The sequence below is a fragment of the Ovis aries genome, chromosome 16 (assembly GCF_016772045.2).
Source record: "Ovis aries strain OAR_USU_Benz2616 breed Rambouillet chromosome 16, ARS-UI_Ramb_v3.0, whole genome shotgun sequence".
Taxonomy (NCBI): Eukaryota; Metazoa; Chordata; class Mammalia; order Artiodactyla; family Bovidae; genus Ovis; species Ovis aries.
Window position 1 is genome coordinate 25,405,004 of NC_056069.1, and position 18,066 is coordinate 25,423,069.

At 39.4% G+C, this 18,066-nt stretch overlaps 1 protein-coding gene across 1 annotated transcript in view; it reads left to right on the forward strand.

The window, feature by feature from the left end:
- ARL15 (ADP ribosylation factor like GTPase 15) overlaps positions 1-17,536 on the forward strand; it is a 462,946-nt gene extending 445,410 nt beyond the window's left edge. Inside the window, exon 5 of the mRNA XM_004016996.5 lies at positions 14,809-17,536. Within this exon, the coding sequence (XP_004017045.1) occupies positions 14,809-14,961 (153 nt within the window). The 3' untranslated portion in view covers positions 14,962-17,536. The remainder of the gene's footprint in view (positions 1-14,808) is intronic.
- The last annotated feature ends 530 nt before the right edge of the window (positions 17,537-18,066 follow it).

Below are 18,066 nucleotides of genomic sequence, written 5' to 3' on the forward strand. Positions count from 1 at the left end.
TGGCCTCATAGAATGAATTTGTGAGTGTTCCATCCTCTTCAATTTTTTGGAAATGGTTTGAGGATAGATGTTAATTCTTCCTTATATGTCTGGACCCAGGTGCCTCTGCATTCCAAGATAGAATCTTTTCTCCAGTCTTGGCCACCCCAGATGCAGTGCCATGCTGTGACATGGAGTGATCGGGGCCAGAGTTGACTCAGTTCATGCTGGAGCTTACAGCCCTAGGGAGTCATGGGAAAGCCAGCATCCTAGAGCAGACCTCTCTCCACCCTGCCCCAGGGCAAGCCCTGTGTGTTTCTCAGGAGTAGCATTCAGGCTTCCCACAGTCCTTCTGTTGGTCTCAGTAGTCTTCCAAAAAGCCAGGTGGACTGGGACACCCAACATGGTTCACTCCCCAGGGCAACTGTCCACCCTTGTAATCTCTTTCTTCTGAGTTTCCTCCCAGAGGCGCAGATCACAACCTGATCGCTTTCCTTTCCTTCCTACTCAGTCACCTGAGTATCTTTCTTATAGCCTTAGTTGTAGAGTCCTTCTGCCAGCTTCTGGTTAGTTTTCAGTGAGAACTGTTCCAGATATCGAAATATTTTTGATGTGTTCATGGGAGAAGATGAACTCTATAACCTCTTACTATACCATCTAGATCCAAACCCTCAATGTTTATTATTTTTTAAGGATATTATATTTAATAATGAGGAATCCAGTTTTAATCGTAATTTGCTTTCACAAATAAGACTGTTTCTGTAGGAGACTGCAGGGGTGTGGGTATGTGTGAGTACGGATTTGAGTGTTTTAATTTTATTTATTTATACTGTACTTTCTTTCACAAGAGGATTTGAGGTGATAGACTCTAATATTGATTCTGACAGTGGATATGATTTTATGCAACACTCTTTACTCAGACTGAAATGGGTGTTAATGACTTCCCCTCTGAGAAGGTTTTTGATTCAGACAGAAGAAAATGTGTGATTTGAAATATACAGTTAGAAGCTCTCTTATCCAGACTGACCTGAACTGATAATCAAGAACTGGTTAAAGTATCTTGTCATTAAAAAAATTAAATATATACCCTAAATAATTTGAGTTAAAACATACAAATGGTACTGACCTTTTGATATTGGTCCAAGGCCTTTTCTCTGAGTATGTGGCCACTAGTCAGAGTTCTGTATTACATTTCCTGCATAAAACACAATCCTTCCTTATGATTTTCAGCTCCTGTTTGCTTAAAGTGGAACCATAGTTAAAAACACTTGAGCTATCTTCCCCATTCCCTCCCATTCCTTTAGAGTTATCTTACCTAAATCTAATTCCACAGCAGTTTGTTTTTAGTGACTCTTTTTTCTTGATTTCTTTGAACCCATCCCATTTAGTTTTCTGTAGAAATAGAAATTCCCCTTTCAGGTTCACATTTCACTCATTAGTGTCACATTTAACAAGATTACTTAATGATAATGACAAGTCTGATTGCCTTAGTACAGAATTATGAATAACTCAGGAGCAGAAATGAGCAGATGTGCCAGAGAGCAGTCAGCCCCAGTCATGAGCATCAACTGCCCCCGTCTTGAGCATCAAGGGTATAGTCTCGTCATTCCAGTGTTGTATCCACCAGGCATGGATGTTGACTGTGTAGACAGCTTTAATCCTTGTCTTGTATTAGGGTGATGAAGAGTCAGCTAATCCTAGACAATTAAGTGAAGGTTAATTGAGAGAGTTTTGATCGTAACTGTATGAAATTTTGTTTTGAAACCAGCTAAACACTTGTCTTCCTTTGTGACTGCTTGATTTTTAACTCGTATTACACCACCAGTCCCTCTTTTGGATCAGTTATATGGCAAATGTTATTATTTCTGTCATGCCTTCTTTTTCTTCATGGCACTTATTTCTCACTGGACTTCATTTACTTACATATTCACTTAGTATCTGTCCGTTTCTTCCACTGCTGGGTAAACTCCATGAGGCCTGGGACTTGAACTGTGGACCTTTGTATCCCCAGAGCTCAAAACAGGGAATATGGAGAGTGAGAGAAATGTGACTGCTTCTTTCTAGCACTTGTTTCAGGCCAGTTTGACATTCTCACTGGTCCCCTACCAAGATCGAGTGACTTCTACTTTGAAAAAGAAAGGACAGAGAGTACGTCCCATCGACCTTCGGTGCTCCTCCGTGGGGAGCTTTCCAGTCCAGTTGCTGAATCTCCTGATTCCAGGGAAGGAACCTGATGGTTCATGTTGATAAACCATGCACTGAATCATTAACGGGGCTTTCTTCTTTGATTTTTGCCTGTAAAAAGTCAGTTCAGAGTGGAATTGTTCTGCCTCAGCATTACTGATGTCTGGGGTGGATAGCACTTTGTTGAGGGGAGGGGGACGCTGTCCCGTGTATGTTAGGGTGCTTGGCAGTATCCCTGACTATCACCTACTATATGCCTGTAGCAAGAATCCCCTTTACCTGCTTCCCAACCGCCCTCTGCCAAGTTGTGACAATCAAAAATACCTCCTGATGTTGCTTAATTTCCTTGGGTGAGGGAAGTGGATAGGTAAGGAAATAGTTGCCTTGTCTCTTCTCCCTAGTTGAGAGCTAATGGTTTGGACTAGTCCTGGGCTGACAATAAGGACTCAAGGCCACACTAACAATGCTGTGGTAAATCCAGTCAATTGGTTTTTGAACCTTCATTTCTGGTGTTCTCTTTATGTCTGATTGTAATGTTCTCCAGACTTGTATTTCACAGGCTTTATTCCGAGTTCAGCTAGTCCTGTGTGGGCTTTTTTGGCTAAAATTCCTCAAGACAGATTACCACTTAGCTTTTCTTTCCTCAGGCTGCCTGCAAGCCTCTTTCCAAGCTCATGTTTCTCAGTTGCCAGAATCTTAGGCTCCTGACTATATTGCCAGCAGGGAAAGAAATTCTCTCCCTGTGACTAACAGCATGGCAGTTTGTCACAGGCCGTTTGTTACCTGTTCCCCTTGCTCAGATGTGCGACTGAGGCGGCTGTCAGCTTTTTCTGCCTTTCTCCCCCATCTCGCCACGCCTTACTGTTTTCTCTTTTCCTCCCAGTGTTTCCATGGTGGCTCCTTGCTGGAGCCAGAGGACAAGCTGCTGACAGGAATATCCTTTGAATATCTCTGCATCTGGACAGGGCCACTGGCACCCTCCATTGGCGGCTGAGCAATGCATGGCTTGCCATATTTGTCTGTCTCCTGTTTAAGGCCCAAGAATTTGAATCTGCTCCAACGTCTAAATGTTGTTGTTGTTAGGACAGCATGCTGCCATAGTACCACAAGTCCAATATTAAACATGTTTATTTGGGTTCCATATATTAATATTTTGATTTGTTGCTTCTGCTGTTGCTTTCTTATACCTCACAACTGTGACACTGAGGTAAGGGGACACATTAAGTCCATTATAAAAGCCAAATAAACCAGAATATATAAACTATATTTTAAAGATTTCTGTGTCTTAACCATTGCATAAATATATTTTTTCCTGATATTTTGTTGAGTCAAAGAATCCTTTGAGTTGGCCAACTGATAGTGGTTTATTGAAGCACATTAGGGTACCAATATTGAATAAGCAAGAAGTTGCACCTTGAAAAATCAAAGCCTGTCCTCCTGCTTGTCTGATCAGATAGCCATTGATCAAGGTGTATTTACAGCATGGAGACTTATGTAACAGGAAAAACTGAGTATGAGGCATGGCCAGAAACCAATTTGAAAATATACAAGAGTGTTTTTCAAAAACATTTGAAGTGTGAAATAGTATAATCATTGTCATTCATGTGTCAGGTAACATCAAGTTACTGCGAATGTTTTAGTAAAGTCAGTCTTTAGGGGATGAAATTTGATGTGCACTCTGAGGCACATGTTAGATTTGAAATATACCAGGCTCGGGGTCTTCTTTCTCTCATACCATTTTGCAAAATCACAGGCTATGGTGGAAAAGCATGCAGTTTTGTAACACAAAAGCATAAATTCTCAGATTGGAAGGTCCTCCGAGCACATCTACCAGTCCCAGTCTAAGTATTTAGCTAGCCAGAGGAGGAATAATCTAATTGAATCGATCCATTTCAATACTGAGGCAGACACAATTGTTGGTAATAGATGAGGTGTTTTTTTTTTTTTCCAATACCTCTTAACTTCATAAACTATGAAATTCATATCTTCAATATGCGCTTTACAGTAGCAGGGTGTCTATCCCCCCCACCCACCCACTCAGCCATTTCAATATACACAGTTAATGAGTATTAAGTTAAAAAAAAATAACCTTAAAAGAATCAATTTCATGGAGAATGCATCTAGTTAAGCAAGCCATTTAAACAACATTTTCCTCGTGTGTAGCAGACCATTTTATAAGTTACTGATAGCTTTACAAGCCTGTGTTTCAGACAAGCTAATTGGCTGTCTCTGATGTGTTTGGGGCTTTCACTCATTAACTCTCCTTCCTGTCTAGTACATACTTGACTAGCTCTCATTCATATAGGTGGGACTAAACAACCATATTCTCTTGCCAGGAGAAAGTTTTTCATAGATAGATTTTTTCCTACTTATAATATTTACCTTCTTGAAATAAAAATAAATCGTAATGAGTATTCTCCCAAACATAGAAGATGCGGAAGCAAGTGTAACATCCCAGAAGTGCTTGGCATCCAAAATGAATGCTGTTTTGAAAGAGTGAAATAAAGGAAGGAGAAAAGAGGAAAAAGAAAATGGTGAGCTGTTGGAAACTGGCTGCCTCTTCAATTAACGGCTGTGTTATAGATGTTATTGAAAAGTCCGATGCCTGCACCTGCATGCAAAGACAAGTGTACTGATGCTTCTCTTTCTGCGTATGTCAATGCTTTCCATTCTCTGAGATAAAGATTAGTTGCTTTATTTGGACATAGATTAAAGGAATAGCTCAAAACGTAAGTGTCCTGTGGGTCCTGGGATTTCTGGACTGGGTTCTGTTTTCCATGATAGGCTGTTTACTTTTCTGTTTGCAAAACAATTCACTGCAGCTGCCTGCAGGCATTTGTATATATTAGAGTTTAAATCACTTAGGCCTACAGTTTTGAAACTGTTCATGAAATCCCACCTTCTAAACCTTAGCCTAATTAATTGTGAAGAGTGGTGACTTCTCTCCAATATTGAGTCTGTCTCCTTTACTAACATTTTAATATGGGATGAAATATACTACATATTGTGTTGCCCTTATCATTATAGTTTCATTGTACTGAGTACACTTATGTCTGACATTGTACTGGGTACATGAGAGGATACAAAATCATTTTGTCATTGCCTGTACCCTCAAGGAACTGACTCATACGTGTGAAAAAAATTAGCGAATAACTATCCAAAATCTGTGTGACCTTAGTAAAACTAGAAGATCCTAGTGAATCTGGGTGAAAATGAAATTCACATTAAACTCATGGACCTGCTTCATCCCCAGTGAGTCTGAATATCTTAACATATTAATTTGTATAATTATTGATAATGTCTGTGTTAAAGAGAAAGTAATGGTTCATATAACTGCATTCATAATTGTCAAAAAGCAGAAGAAACGCAAATGTCCATCAGCTGGTGAACCTGGATAAACAATATATAGCATATGCATATAATATAACATTCAGCTGTAAAAAGGGATGAAGTACTGATGTATGCTGTACATGGTGAGCCTTGAAAGCACTATGCTAAGTGAAAAAAAGCAGGTACAATTTAATTTAAAATATGTAAGTGATCAGAATTGGCCTCCTATGTAGAGAGGTATGAGAATTTAAACTTGTAAATAGAATATTCCAGAACTTGAGAGTCATTGAATATATAAATTTAATGGAAGAAATTTTTAAGAATTCTTAGTGGAAAAAAAATCTTAACTATTTCAGGATGTTTGATTCTTAGACAGTCTAAATGCTTAAAGAGAAAACTGAATATATTATATTTATAAACGAAGTTTTGAAATGGACCTAAACAGTAATTCAAGTTTTTTGAATGTATTTGTTAAAACTTAACAAATGTATAGATAGAGTATTAAGATTTTTAAGTTAACTGTAATAGCTTCAACAAAAACTACATTTCAGATACTATAAATTTAATAAATGGTATAGTCTCTTTTAAAACTGCAAAGTAACAATAACTGGTATTTCTGTGCGCTAGAAACCATCCTAAGAGCACCAAAACCCCTCAGACTGACAGGTTACCCCACACGCTGGAGATCCTGTGGCCTTTAGGAAGTCTCCACATGAAAGAAACCCAGGCTGAACCCAGAGAGGAAAGAAGGGGTGCTTTGCTGAGAGATGACCCTTCTGTCTGCTAGACCACAATTGAAAACATCTGAAGTTATAAGTGGATCTTGGCCAGGTTATAAAAGCCAACTTCTCTGTCCCCCTAAAGTGTGAGGCACAGTGGAGAGGAGGAGGGCTGGCAAGCCAGGTCACACTGAGGCCCCTGCCAGGCGCTCCTCGAGCCTCTGGTGGACAGAGCAGGAAGCTGCAGGAGGCTGTAGCCAGGGCTTGGCAATTTTTTTTCTCTAAAGGGCCAGATAGTAACTCTTCTAGGCTGTGTAGGACACACTGTCTCTGTGGAAATGACTCACCTTTGCCATTGTGTCATGAAAGCAGCCATAAATAACTGAATAAGCATGACTGTGTTCCAATAAAACTTTATTTACAGGGAATTCATAGTGCCTAAGTGCTGAGGAGGCAACCAATGGTGGCTACTGTGACTAAGGTCACTTTGAAAAGTTTCTTCTATAACATTAGGGCTTCCCCTTAGGATGACAGGAAGACATCTCCTGCATCTTCAGAGGTGACCCTCCCCACCTGTGGATGGAGGCATCTGGGGTGGGAAGCGAGAGCCGGAGCAAGGCCCGTGTGCAGGAATCACCCCAGCTACAGCGGGCCGGGTAGGATAACTGGAGTAGAGAAGGGTATAGATGGAGAGACCGGATGTATTTCATTGCTCCCCGAACACAGGAAGCACTCCTATCTAAATCTATGCCTTTTACAGTGATGATCTGCTGGGAAACTTTGGGGCTAAGTGAAAATCACCTCTACCCCCAGATATATCAAAAAAGAGAAAATAGATGTAATTTGCTCTGTAATTCCAGGTTAACAAATTAAACACAAATAAGAATGTTTTTCAGGTCCTAAATCTCACTACCAAAGCAAATGGGATGATTTTATTTGGCTCTTCTGGGGAAGGCTAAATCCTCCTGTGCAGTGAAATACCGGATCTCTATATAATTACTATCACAACATACAGCATTCTGTACACGTAGAGGTTACTGCCTGGGCAAGAAGACTTCTAATAAGGGTGAGGCTCAATCACAGGTCATAACCTGCAGTCATTTGTCTGGTTTTTAATTATTCCAAGGTCAGACATGCCGCACTTTGCTTAAGAAACAAGCCATATTATCAGAACTACACTTCTTTTTTACACCCAGTGTTCTTGAAACCAATTGTCCATTATAAACATAAACCCCAAAGTAATATTGTCATATTGGTTAGCATCAAATTGTCATTTTCTGGTCCCTATTACGGTAAAAAGAAATAATATCTATCCTATGTAGTAATATCTTTGGGACTGTAGCAAGTTGGTTTTACTTGTATTGCTTATTTCTACCTTTAATGACACATTTAGTGCCTTTCTAAGAATCCTGCAAGCAGTACAATGAAAAGGAGAACAGCTGGTGCTGCTCTCTCTAGACTAACCTTTCTTTGAACCAGCTGCCAAGAATGCACTCCAAAGAATCTTAATGATGCCCAGCCACTTCATCTCCAGACCCTGTCCTGGAGCCATGGCTTGGGCAAAGTTCTCTTTGACTTTGTTGAAGGTTACCAAGTGAAACCTGTTCCATGAACTTCTGCAGTAAAAAAAAAAAAAGCTAAGCTGGAGAACCCCTTTGCAAACATTCATACAAGATGCATGTACTTAGTGATGTGCTAGTAAGAGCTTAACAACCAATTCTCTAGAAAGAAAAAGTCCTAGTTTGGTACTCTTGCAGATTTCCATGGTGTAAATACTCCAAACCATGGCCAATTTCTTGACCTCTATGATTCGACATCCTTGTGTCGGGAGTTGGAAAGAGAACGCACAGAGTCAATATTTAAATACAAAGGTTCTTCCCCAGTGTGACATGTGAATACAGTGAGTGACTGCAGGAAGGAGCTAGATTGTAGCCAAGGCAAGTCCCACTCCCTTTTTAATAGTCATGGACAGTCGCCTACAAAGTTTATAATACATTCAGGCCTTCTTTGCATCCTTTCTTAATTGGAGCCCTGGGGTAAATTTATCATCCAGACAGAACTTTTTTTTTTTAATTAGAGAGAGAGAGAGAGAGAGAGTGTGTGTGTGTGTGTGTATTAGTTGCTCAGTTGTGTCCAACTTTTTGCAATCCCATGGACTGACTGTAGCCTGCCAAGCTCCTCTGTCCCTGAAATTCTCCAGGCAAGAATACTGGAGTGGGGTGTCATTCCCTTCTCCAGGGGATCGCCCAACCCAGGGACTGAACCCAGGTCTCCTGCATTGCAGGCAGATTCTTTAACATCTGAGCCACCAGGGAAACCTGTAATTGAAGTATAGTTGATTTATAATGTTATGTTAGTTTCAGGTGTACGGCAAAGTGATACATATACACATACATATTTAATGTGTGCATTAAATGTATACCCTTAATATACACACATATATATTCTTTTTTATATTCTTTTCTAAGTTATTACAAAGTAGCAAATATAGTTCTCTGTACTACATACCAGGTCCTTGTTTATTTTATATATAGTAGTATGTATCTATTAATCCCAAACTTTTAATTTATCCCTTACCATACTTTTATCAAAGAGTTAAGAATCAGTATGAACCTGTCTCAGAAAAAACATTATTCATGCAGATCTCTTTAAAGACCATGCAGTGGGCACATTGCTGTAACGAAGAAATCCTGTTGAATCCACTGAATTCAGGACAGTGACATGAGTTGTGTTCTCTCACATCATCCTCCAGCGTTCCCTTCTACCCAGCAAATCCACTAACTGCAGTTTTTTCCCAGCTTTCTGAATTTTGTTGACAATCCTCACCCTGTCGTCTCTACTGTCTGTCTTACCTGTTGACCTGTCACTGTTGGTTTGGAAGGAGCTGCAGCTGTCAGCCTAGACTCCATGAGTCCTGATTCCTTCACAAAAGATGAAGAAAGAAGGCGCCTTTATTCCCAAAGTTTTCTTTAACAATCTTCTACCAATATTCTTCTTACTCAAATTGATGTACATGATTTCAGAATTATTCCAAATAGTCATATCCCTCTTTATTTGAATCAGTCACTTTTCATACTTTCAGCTGAGATAGAATCGTAGTGCTCTGAGTGAAAAAGCCTTTCGTAAAGTGGTCAGCACTAAGCTGTACATGGCCACCAAGAGGCCAGGAATGAGGAGGGGACTTGTAATCTGAAAACACAAATGGCGAGGACCATTCCCTTGTCAGGCTGTTGTTTCTGTTTTGCTTTGTTTTTGTTTTATAATATTCTCTTGAATCAGTGGGACCCTGTATGTTAGCAAGGGGAGCACTGGCACAGGTAGCTCATTAGAGCAACACTCTCCAGGCTCATTCAAGAAGTAGGGGTTGAAGGACCGAAGCTTTGGGAAGCCAGCTTTCAGGATGCAGATTTCCAAACCTCCTTATTCAGCTCCTCACCCTACCACCTCCACCCCCAAGCAATGAGAGGTCCACTGTAATCAGCCAGTTTCCTGCAGAGAGAACATATGTATTGTGTGTAGATGGGGATCTGGGGAAGCAGCAGGGTTGGAAATATCTAGCTCCCTGGAGAAGGAAATGGCAACCCACTCTAGTACTCTTTTTTTTGGGGGGGGAGGGCACCCGGATATGAACCGCACTCTAGTACTCTTGCCTGGAAAATCCAATGGACAGAGGAGCCCTGTAGGCTACAGTCCATGGGGTCACAGAGAGTCGGACATGACTGAGTGACTTCAATAACAATAGTGTGTGACTTAAAAAAGCAATTTAAAAAAAAGAAGAAAGAAAATATCCAGCTTCTATCTCTAGTGGTGAAAGTACGGAAAAATAAGCGAATCGCTCCAGATAGGGGCAAGAGATTCCTGCAGGAGCAGGACTGTGCCAGGTGATATTCTGGGCATGCGAGGGGGAAGTATTCTTTTAGCTATAGCAGGGACTGGTTGGTACTAATGGCATTGCATTCACTAGGAGTAGGGGTGGCATATTCTAAGGTACACAACAGAGTCCCACATATCCTGAAAAGTTGTCACACCTTGACAGACATGAATGTGGGTCAAAGTACTGTTTATAAATATCTGAGCTTACAAAGCAACTCCATGTAACATGAGAACAGTAACCCCTTGGGTGTAGACCCTGCTCCCCAAAAGTGTTTAAAGGAAGACAAAGCCAACTCTGACCATGCACTACTTACATGGTATCATAACAAAAACAGAAGAAAAACAAGCAGCTTATCATTATAAATAAGATTTGCAGGTTTTTAAAAAGGAAAGACCTATCTTTACGGTTCAGAAACTGTTTACATGACTTTCAGAAATTTGGTCACAACAGGTTTGCAGGAATTAAAAATAAAATTTTTTAAAAATATTTATTTGTTTGGCTGTACCAGGTCTTAGTTGTAGCACGTGGAATGTTTGCTGTGGCACATGGGATCCTTAGTTGTGGCATGTCAACTCTTAGTTGCAGTGTGTGGGATCTAGTTTCTGACCAGGAATTTAACCCAGGCCCCATGCATTGGGAGTACAGTCTTAGCCACTGACTGCAAGAGAAGTCCCCAAAATAAAATTTTTGAACATGTTTTTTGAAGGGCAAGATAGGGAAAACAATGAATATCATTATAACCTCATTAGAGGTTCGTTACATATGAAAGAATTATTTTGTTACTTCTCCACTCAAGGACACATGAAAGACATCTCCCACCCAACTAGGGGGTCTCCTGTGCTATGCAACATGTCACAGGTTTAACAGCTGCTACAATTAGCAGCAACGAGAGGGTACCAATTTGTCCCTGTTATATTAGGACTTTACAGTAAATGCGATGTGTGGATAATGGAATGCAGTAATGCAGGTCACCCCACAGTTTTGTGAAGGAAGAAAGGGCCCTGATGCCAGGCTTAAATAGGTTGGCAACTTATGGTGGCTTTGTTTTCCTATCTCTAGGGTGGATTCATGGCCACTGACAAATGCCCACTCTCTGTGGCCATCCCGAAAATAGCTCAATGACCGCAGGTTGCCAGGCAGCTGTATTCTGATGTCATTGCCCCAAGTGCCATCGCCAGAAGCCAATGTGAAACAACCACCAGCTCCTAATTCCAGCAGTTTCCAGTTAGCCATGACATTTAAGCAGCTGATAAAGCAGTCAAAAAGAGTTGGGTTCATTTCTCTTGAGTCATTTTTTAAATGTTTATTTTGATTAGAAAATAACCTTTAAAAAATGATGTTCATCATAAAAAACAGATCTCTGCCTCACAGGCAGTCTTTTTAACCTTGAATATGATATATAAGCATATGATTGATGTTGGTCAAACTTAAACACCTTCTTTACAATCATACTCAGGCATGTAGAAGGACAGAAAAAGCAATGTGGACAAGTTGAGTGTGTGAGTAGGTAATTTTTATTGTAGTATTGGGAGGAGGTGGTAAAATGTGCTCTTCAGATTAATATAGGAAAACAAAATAAAAATTTTATCCTGAAGAAAAAGTCCAAGACAGAACATTGTCTTCATCTTCCCCTCTTTTGTATTGTACTCTGTTTTTAGGAACATAAAACTCTGAATAGGGAAAAGCTATGTTCCCACAGCAAACACAGTCACTTGCTGTACTTGAATATCATTGGAATGCCACACTTGTTTTTTAAATATTGTAAATGTAGAGTGGTGTGGAGTCATTTGGATACCAGTAAAGTGAATATAGGAGAATTACATACCCAGTTAGGTTACAGATCTGAAGAATTGACGCTTTTGAACTGTGGTGTTGGAGAAGACTCTTGAGAGTCCCTTGGACTGCAAGGAGATCCAACCAGTCCATCCTAAAGGAAATCAGTCCTGAATATTCATTGGAAGGACTGATACTGAAGCTGAAACTCCAGTACTTGGACTACGTGATGCAAAGAACTGATTCATTTGAAAAGACCCTGATGCTGGGAAAGATTGAAGGCAGGATGAGAAAGGGATGACAGATGATAAGATGGTTGGATGGCATTAGCTAGTCAATGGACATGAGTTTGAGTAAACTCTGGGAATTGGTGATGGACAGGGAGGCCTGGCCTGCTGCAGTCCATGGGGTCGCAAAGAGTTGGACACGACTGAGCGACTGAACTGAACTGAACTGAAAGTGAATATGGGAGAATTAGATACCCACTTAGGTTACAGATTTGAAAATCTCAGGTTACCCGCCATGGTTGTCGGCTTAACACCAGTAGGCTCCTTCATCTGGTGACCACCCTGTAATCAAAGCTCCCATTTCCTTCAGGAACAACTTCTGAAACCTTTGGACATCTTTATTATCTTCCAAGTGTGCCTGCATCATAGACTACATTTTCAGTTGCCTAGTAGCTAAAATCCGTATTGTGCTTTTGTATCTGATCCATACTGTCAAATATCACGTTTTGTAATATCAATATTTTGTAATTATCTACATCTATTCCTAACATTGTTTTTAAATTACCTGTTAATACGCTACTAGGATGAATTCTGTGAATTTTTAAATGAACCATTTGGCGGAAGTAGTGTTAGTAATATGCACATACTGTGTTAGCCTTTAATATTACTGGATTTCTTGCCACTAGTCCTCTTCTCGGTTATTAGCAATGTTTAAAATGCTGTTCTTTTAGATTTGAAGTTATACAGTGTGACAAGGGTACGACTTCCTTCCTGTACCAGATTTGCATCCGACACACTGTCCACTCTTGATGGGAGGCATCGTTGATCAAGTAGCATATTGCATCATAAGCACACCTTCCCTCTGTGACACAACCTGAAGCCCTCTTTGTGGCATAATCAAAGAGACTAGCCTCTGATTTTAAACTCCTTAGAGCAGCCAGCTCCTCCTTCTAGCTGTCGATTTGAACATGTCCCCCACCTGTCGCTCCTGCCTGCTCTTCTCGCCCCATGCTGGCCCACCGCTCCCTTGGTCCACAGACCAGCAGCCCCTCCCTCCCTTGAGGAGGCAAACTGGGTTCTTGGTCCTGGTCTTTGCACAGGCAATTTCAGATTCTTATTAAAGTAAGTCATTTTCACTGCCCTAAAGAAACTAAAAGAATGAACCTTACATTTTCCATAAGGGAGAATTCCTCGTATTTGTAAAATACCTTAGCCAAAAATTGTTCTGAAGTCATGGCCCCATTTTCTGATCTGTAAATGAGCTTTCCATTACTCTTCAGAATCAGAATTAATGAGAGTCCTTCCATTCTCAAGGACTTTTTGTGGTTGTTGTTAGGAGGAGTATTTATTATGAATTTGCAGACATCTCTTGAAGGACTTTTGGGACACACTTGAACTGTAAAGTGTTAGCATATTTGGGATTCCTAAAGTACCATAAAAGCTTAGTGTTATTTATATCTTCTTACATAAAAAGTGTACACACATATTAATACCACTTTGAATGGAATATCTCTGCTGTTAACAGTAGTCTGGTACTTGTGTTGATAAAGTCAAAATGAAACCACATTTGGAAGTGGCATAAGATTGGAACACCTTTTTTTTTCTGGGTCAAGGTATTGATTAAGGTAACACCTTGGCAAGTGGTAACTCCATGGCACATGGGATTTAACTCAGTTTGTTGACAAAGAACGTCTTTGAATGATACTTCTTCTGTTGTTGCTACTCATTGGGTTTGATATACTGTAAACCCTGCCGCCAAAATACAGTATCCTGTTCTTGTGTGATACAGTGTGTGTGCGTGTATATGTGTGTATGTAGCTTCATGAACTTCGTACTTTATCATACCCTTTGAGAGAAACATCATCAATACTTCTGGAAACCATGATTATTTGATATTTATTTGCTGTCCTGAGTCGGTAACCCTGTATGCTGTTGGTCAGTATCCTACCTCGTACACACGAAGGGTGACTTGTGACCAGTTCATAGTAGAATAGGTTTTTCCAGTAGCACATGCTACACCCCACATAACAGTTATAAAGTCTTGATTTTTTTTTTCTCCCTGAAAATTCATGACTGGGAGGAAAAGAAAGCTAAGAGACTTTATGTGTGTATGCATATTTATATAAGTATATATATGCGTGTACATGCAGTCGCTTTCCATCTCTTAACTAGAAAACCACTTTCCCGGGTCTCAGAAACACATGCCAGAGACACATATTTAAATGAGAGAGACAAAGGCTTATTTAAATTATATTTTTTTTGTTGTGTGTATGTTTGACCAAAATAATTGTCTTGTGTAATTGATAGTGTACATATTATTGGCTGTCACCAGTTTAGTAAGTTAGCAAGGTGATATAATGAAAGGCATTCTGCTAGAATTACTTTGATTGAATTGCAACTTTTTGGTGTTCTGCTGTGTATTTTTGACCTGTGCCGTAGTACATATAATTCTTTCTCAGACTTTATCAGACCTCCCATGCTGTTAAGTGAATGGGTGGAATGGTAGCTTGCAAGCAGTTCATTCACCCCTAAAGAAAACACTCACGGGTCACAACATATAACCCATATTATAACCACAGCTGCAGATGGGTTTCTAGAAAGTCCTGAACATCAAGTTCACATAGCTTCTTAAAATTCCCCTACTTCATAACTCAAAAAATTTCAGTAAGAGAAAGACTCTGATGTAATTAATAATCTGTTTCTCTCCCTCCCCCCAATTAAGGTCAAAAAATATTTTGAACTTGAACCACTTGCACGTGGAAAACGCTGGATTCTGCAGCCCTGCTCACTGGATGACATGGAGGCACTGAAAGACAGCTTCTCTCAGCTGATAAATTTGTTAGAAGAAAAGGACCATGAAGCTGTAAGAATGTGAAATCTGGTGAAGAAAATGGGTTCCCACAAGGCCTTGAACCTACCATGTTAGTTTCCCCTTTTAATTTTATTTTGGTATCAAGACTGTAATGGCTTCAGATCTGTTTTCTTCCAGTTATCTCAAACTCTCATTTTTCTATTAAAGTGAATATTCTGTAAATCAGGTGACTTATCATCGGCATTACCGTCAAGTACACACTACTGAGAGAGAATTTATTCTCTGTTTACCACTAATTATCTTCACCTCATGTCTCTTCCTTCTGTTGTTCTAAGCGGCTCTTCTCTGTGCTAAAATGGATGGAATTTGTGGCTCATAGAAATCAATCCCTTAGAGGACTCAGGGAGACTGAGAACCTTGGCTCATTTACCCTGGGTTTGGGGTGGAGTGTTGTGTGACTGGCATTCCCCATAATATGTATATCATTTTCAAAGTCTCTTGGTGGTTTTATCTTTTTTTAAGTTCTTTGTGTACTGGCCTTACAGCATATGGGAAAAAATAAGCACCAGAAACTTCAGTTAATCACCTTATCAGAAAGGAATATCCTTGCCATAGTAAAATTGACTTCAAAGAACTTAAAGACAAGATGCCTAATTTTTTTTTTTTTTTTACATCTAAAGTCTCCCTCAGTCCCCTCTCACTCAGTCCACTCTTTGTTAAGAGCAAAGATATTATTTCCTTTTTTGAGAAGAGAGGAAATTTAGGCACAGTGCATGAATCACTGATTACTATTTCATCAAGTCCTCACATATTTTTTTAATGGAAAAATTACTCAACATTAAGTGAAGCTGCAGTGTAATATGTTTCTGAAAACCTTTTTCTAAAAATCTTATGTCTGATTTAAATAGAGAAAGTAATTTTTAAAATAATAGACAAAACTTTTTAAAAACAGCCAAATGAAGTATAGTTTATACTGGCTAGGGCTTAAGCTGGCGTGGATTTGACAAAGATAATAAAGGCAGAATCATCTGTGTAGTCATTCAGTAAGTGCTAATGTAGTTTAATGGAGTCTGTCAATGTCTCCATCCAGTAATTAAAGGTCTATCAGTATTTCTATTATAAACCTCTATTTTCAGGGGTTTCAGTATGCCCTTAAAAATGTGCTAGGGCTGCAGCAAATAATTTTAAGGCCTAGATTCAGTCTTTGGAACTGTTTTTTTGTTTTGTTTTGTTTTTTGCATTTAGTTTAAATGATAAAATTATACAGAAATAAATGTACAGTTCTACCAAGTTTTGGCACCTTTGACTTTTTCTAAATCAGGAATAATCTATGGATATTGAAGTTAATGGATAAAATACCCTTTGGCACATTTTGTAGATTTTTGACCATTTAAACTGCAAAGTGAACAAATGAGAGAAAACTGCTCCTTTCACCTGAGCAATAAAAACATGTTTGGAATTTTTTTTCCATTGACTGATTCCCAAATACCACAGACTTGCATTCTATTATAAGCTGATGTAATTCTCCAGAAGATATATGTCATTCAGATACGGTTTTTATGGTTTGATCTTGTGGGTAAATTTTAAGGAAATCATTACCTTTGAAACATCGAACACTTCTTTTAAGCTTTCTTTTTCTTTTTTAATGAAATGGATCAGAAAAGATTCATATTCAGATTTGGTCTGCAGCATCCTGGAATATTTTTAAAATGTAACCCATGAGCAGCACAAAACTTTTATTCCGATGACCACTTGCACAATTCCTGCTTTTATTTTGTCCTGTTGTGCTCATCTTCTGTGAAAAATAAACGATTATTAGGCGTTGCTTTCTCTGCAAGTTCATTAAATGTAGAATGTTGTCTTTTTAAGATAGCGTAGCTGAGTGCTCCTAAGCCATCTGTTAAATGACTTCCCGTTGTCTGTGTGTGTGTTCATGTGTGCGCCAGGGATGGGCTTCTTCTCAGACCCACGACTGTCTGCAGTGTCTCAGCCGTCAGAATGAAAACATTATCAATCAGTACCCAACAACAGCTGTTTTTGACAAGTTTCTGTCTGACGCCTAATGCTTTACAACTGTCAATAAGGCTCCCTCTTTGTCTAGCAGTTCAGAGCTCGCCGTCTTGCTGCTTCCATGCGGCATCCTGTCCTTGTAACCCTAGAATTTGCTGTGTTTGGGAAATCCACTTGGTGGGAGGGGAGGGGGCTTGGACGGACATGGGTGGGTGGGAGGGTGGCGTGCGTGGTCTGTCATATTCCCACTTTCATGTAAAGTGCCACAGGTGTCTTAGTTTGCATATTCGAATATTATATAGGAAAAACAGTCTGTTATGTATTTCTTCACTTAGCTTCTTGTTATATTTATGGAAGTTACCAGTTTTTGTACCTTCTTAGCTCAAGCAGTTGCCTTTTTGTAATGGCAATTAATTTATATGACAGAACTTTGTATCTCCTATAGTTTACAGTATCAGTTGCTAACTAACTGCCATATTGCCCTGTCTTTCTATTAAAAAATTCTGTATCTATACTTAAAGGTTAACAGATTCATGTGGACAATTGCCAGGCAAGAAGAACTCGTTTTGTCCGTGATTTATATGATTTCCACTCTCTTCAAGTGAAAATAAACGCTGAGTAGAATTGATGTTTTCAGACTGACTCCTTCCAACTTTAGCATTTGGGAGTCCCAGATTTCTGTTTACATTTGTGTTGCCTGTTTAAGTCTTCAAAATAAGTTCTGCCGCTCTTGGGTCAAAACAAATGATTAATTCACATTGCCTTTGAAGCCATTGTGAAAACCTTAAGAGACAAAAAAAGAAAGGGAAAAAAAAAAGCACAAGGGTCTTTTCCAGTTGGTTTGTCTTCGGCAGCAATTTACTTTCATTGGAGCCATTCCTTCAGAATGAGTGAGCACAATTGAGACGTTAATGTCAGATGTCATCCTTCAATCAAAGCATCATTTTATAATATTTGTTGTAAAAGCAACTTTCTAAGAGTAGCTGTTTGGTGCAATGAATCTTGTCCTTTAATGTGGATTGATGCCCCAAAGAAGTAAGTATTTTTAAGTGACTCAAGAGGAAATGCTGTGTATTTACAGGTCCATCCTTAAGGGTAAGAGTATTCTGTAAAAGAAAAATTAAAAAATAGATGGATGAAGAAGCTAAAGAAAAAAGG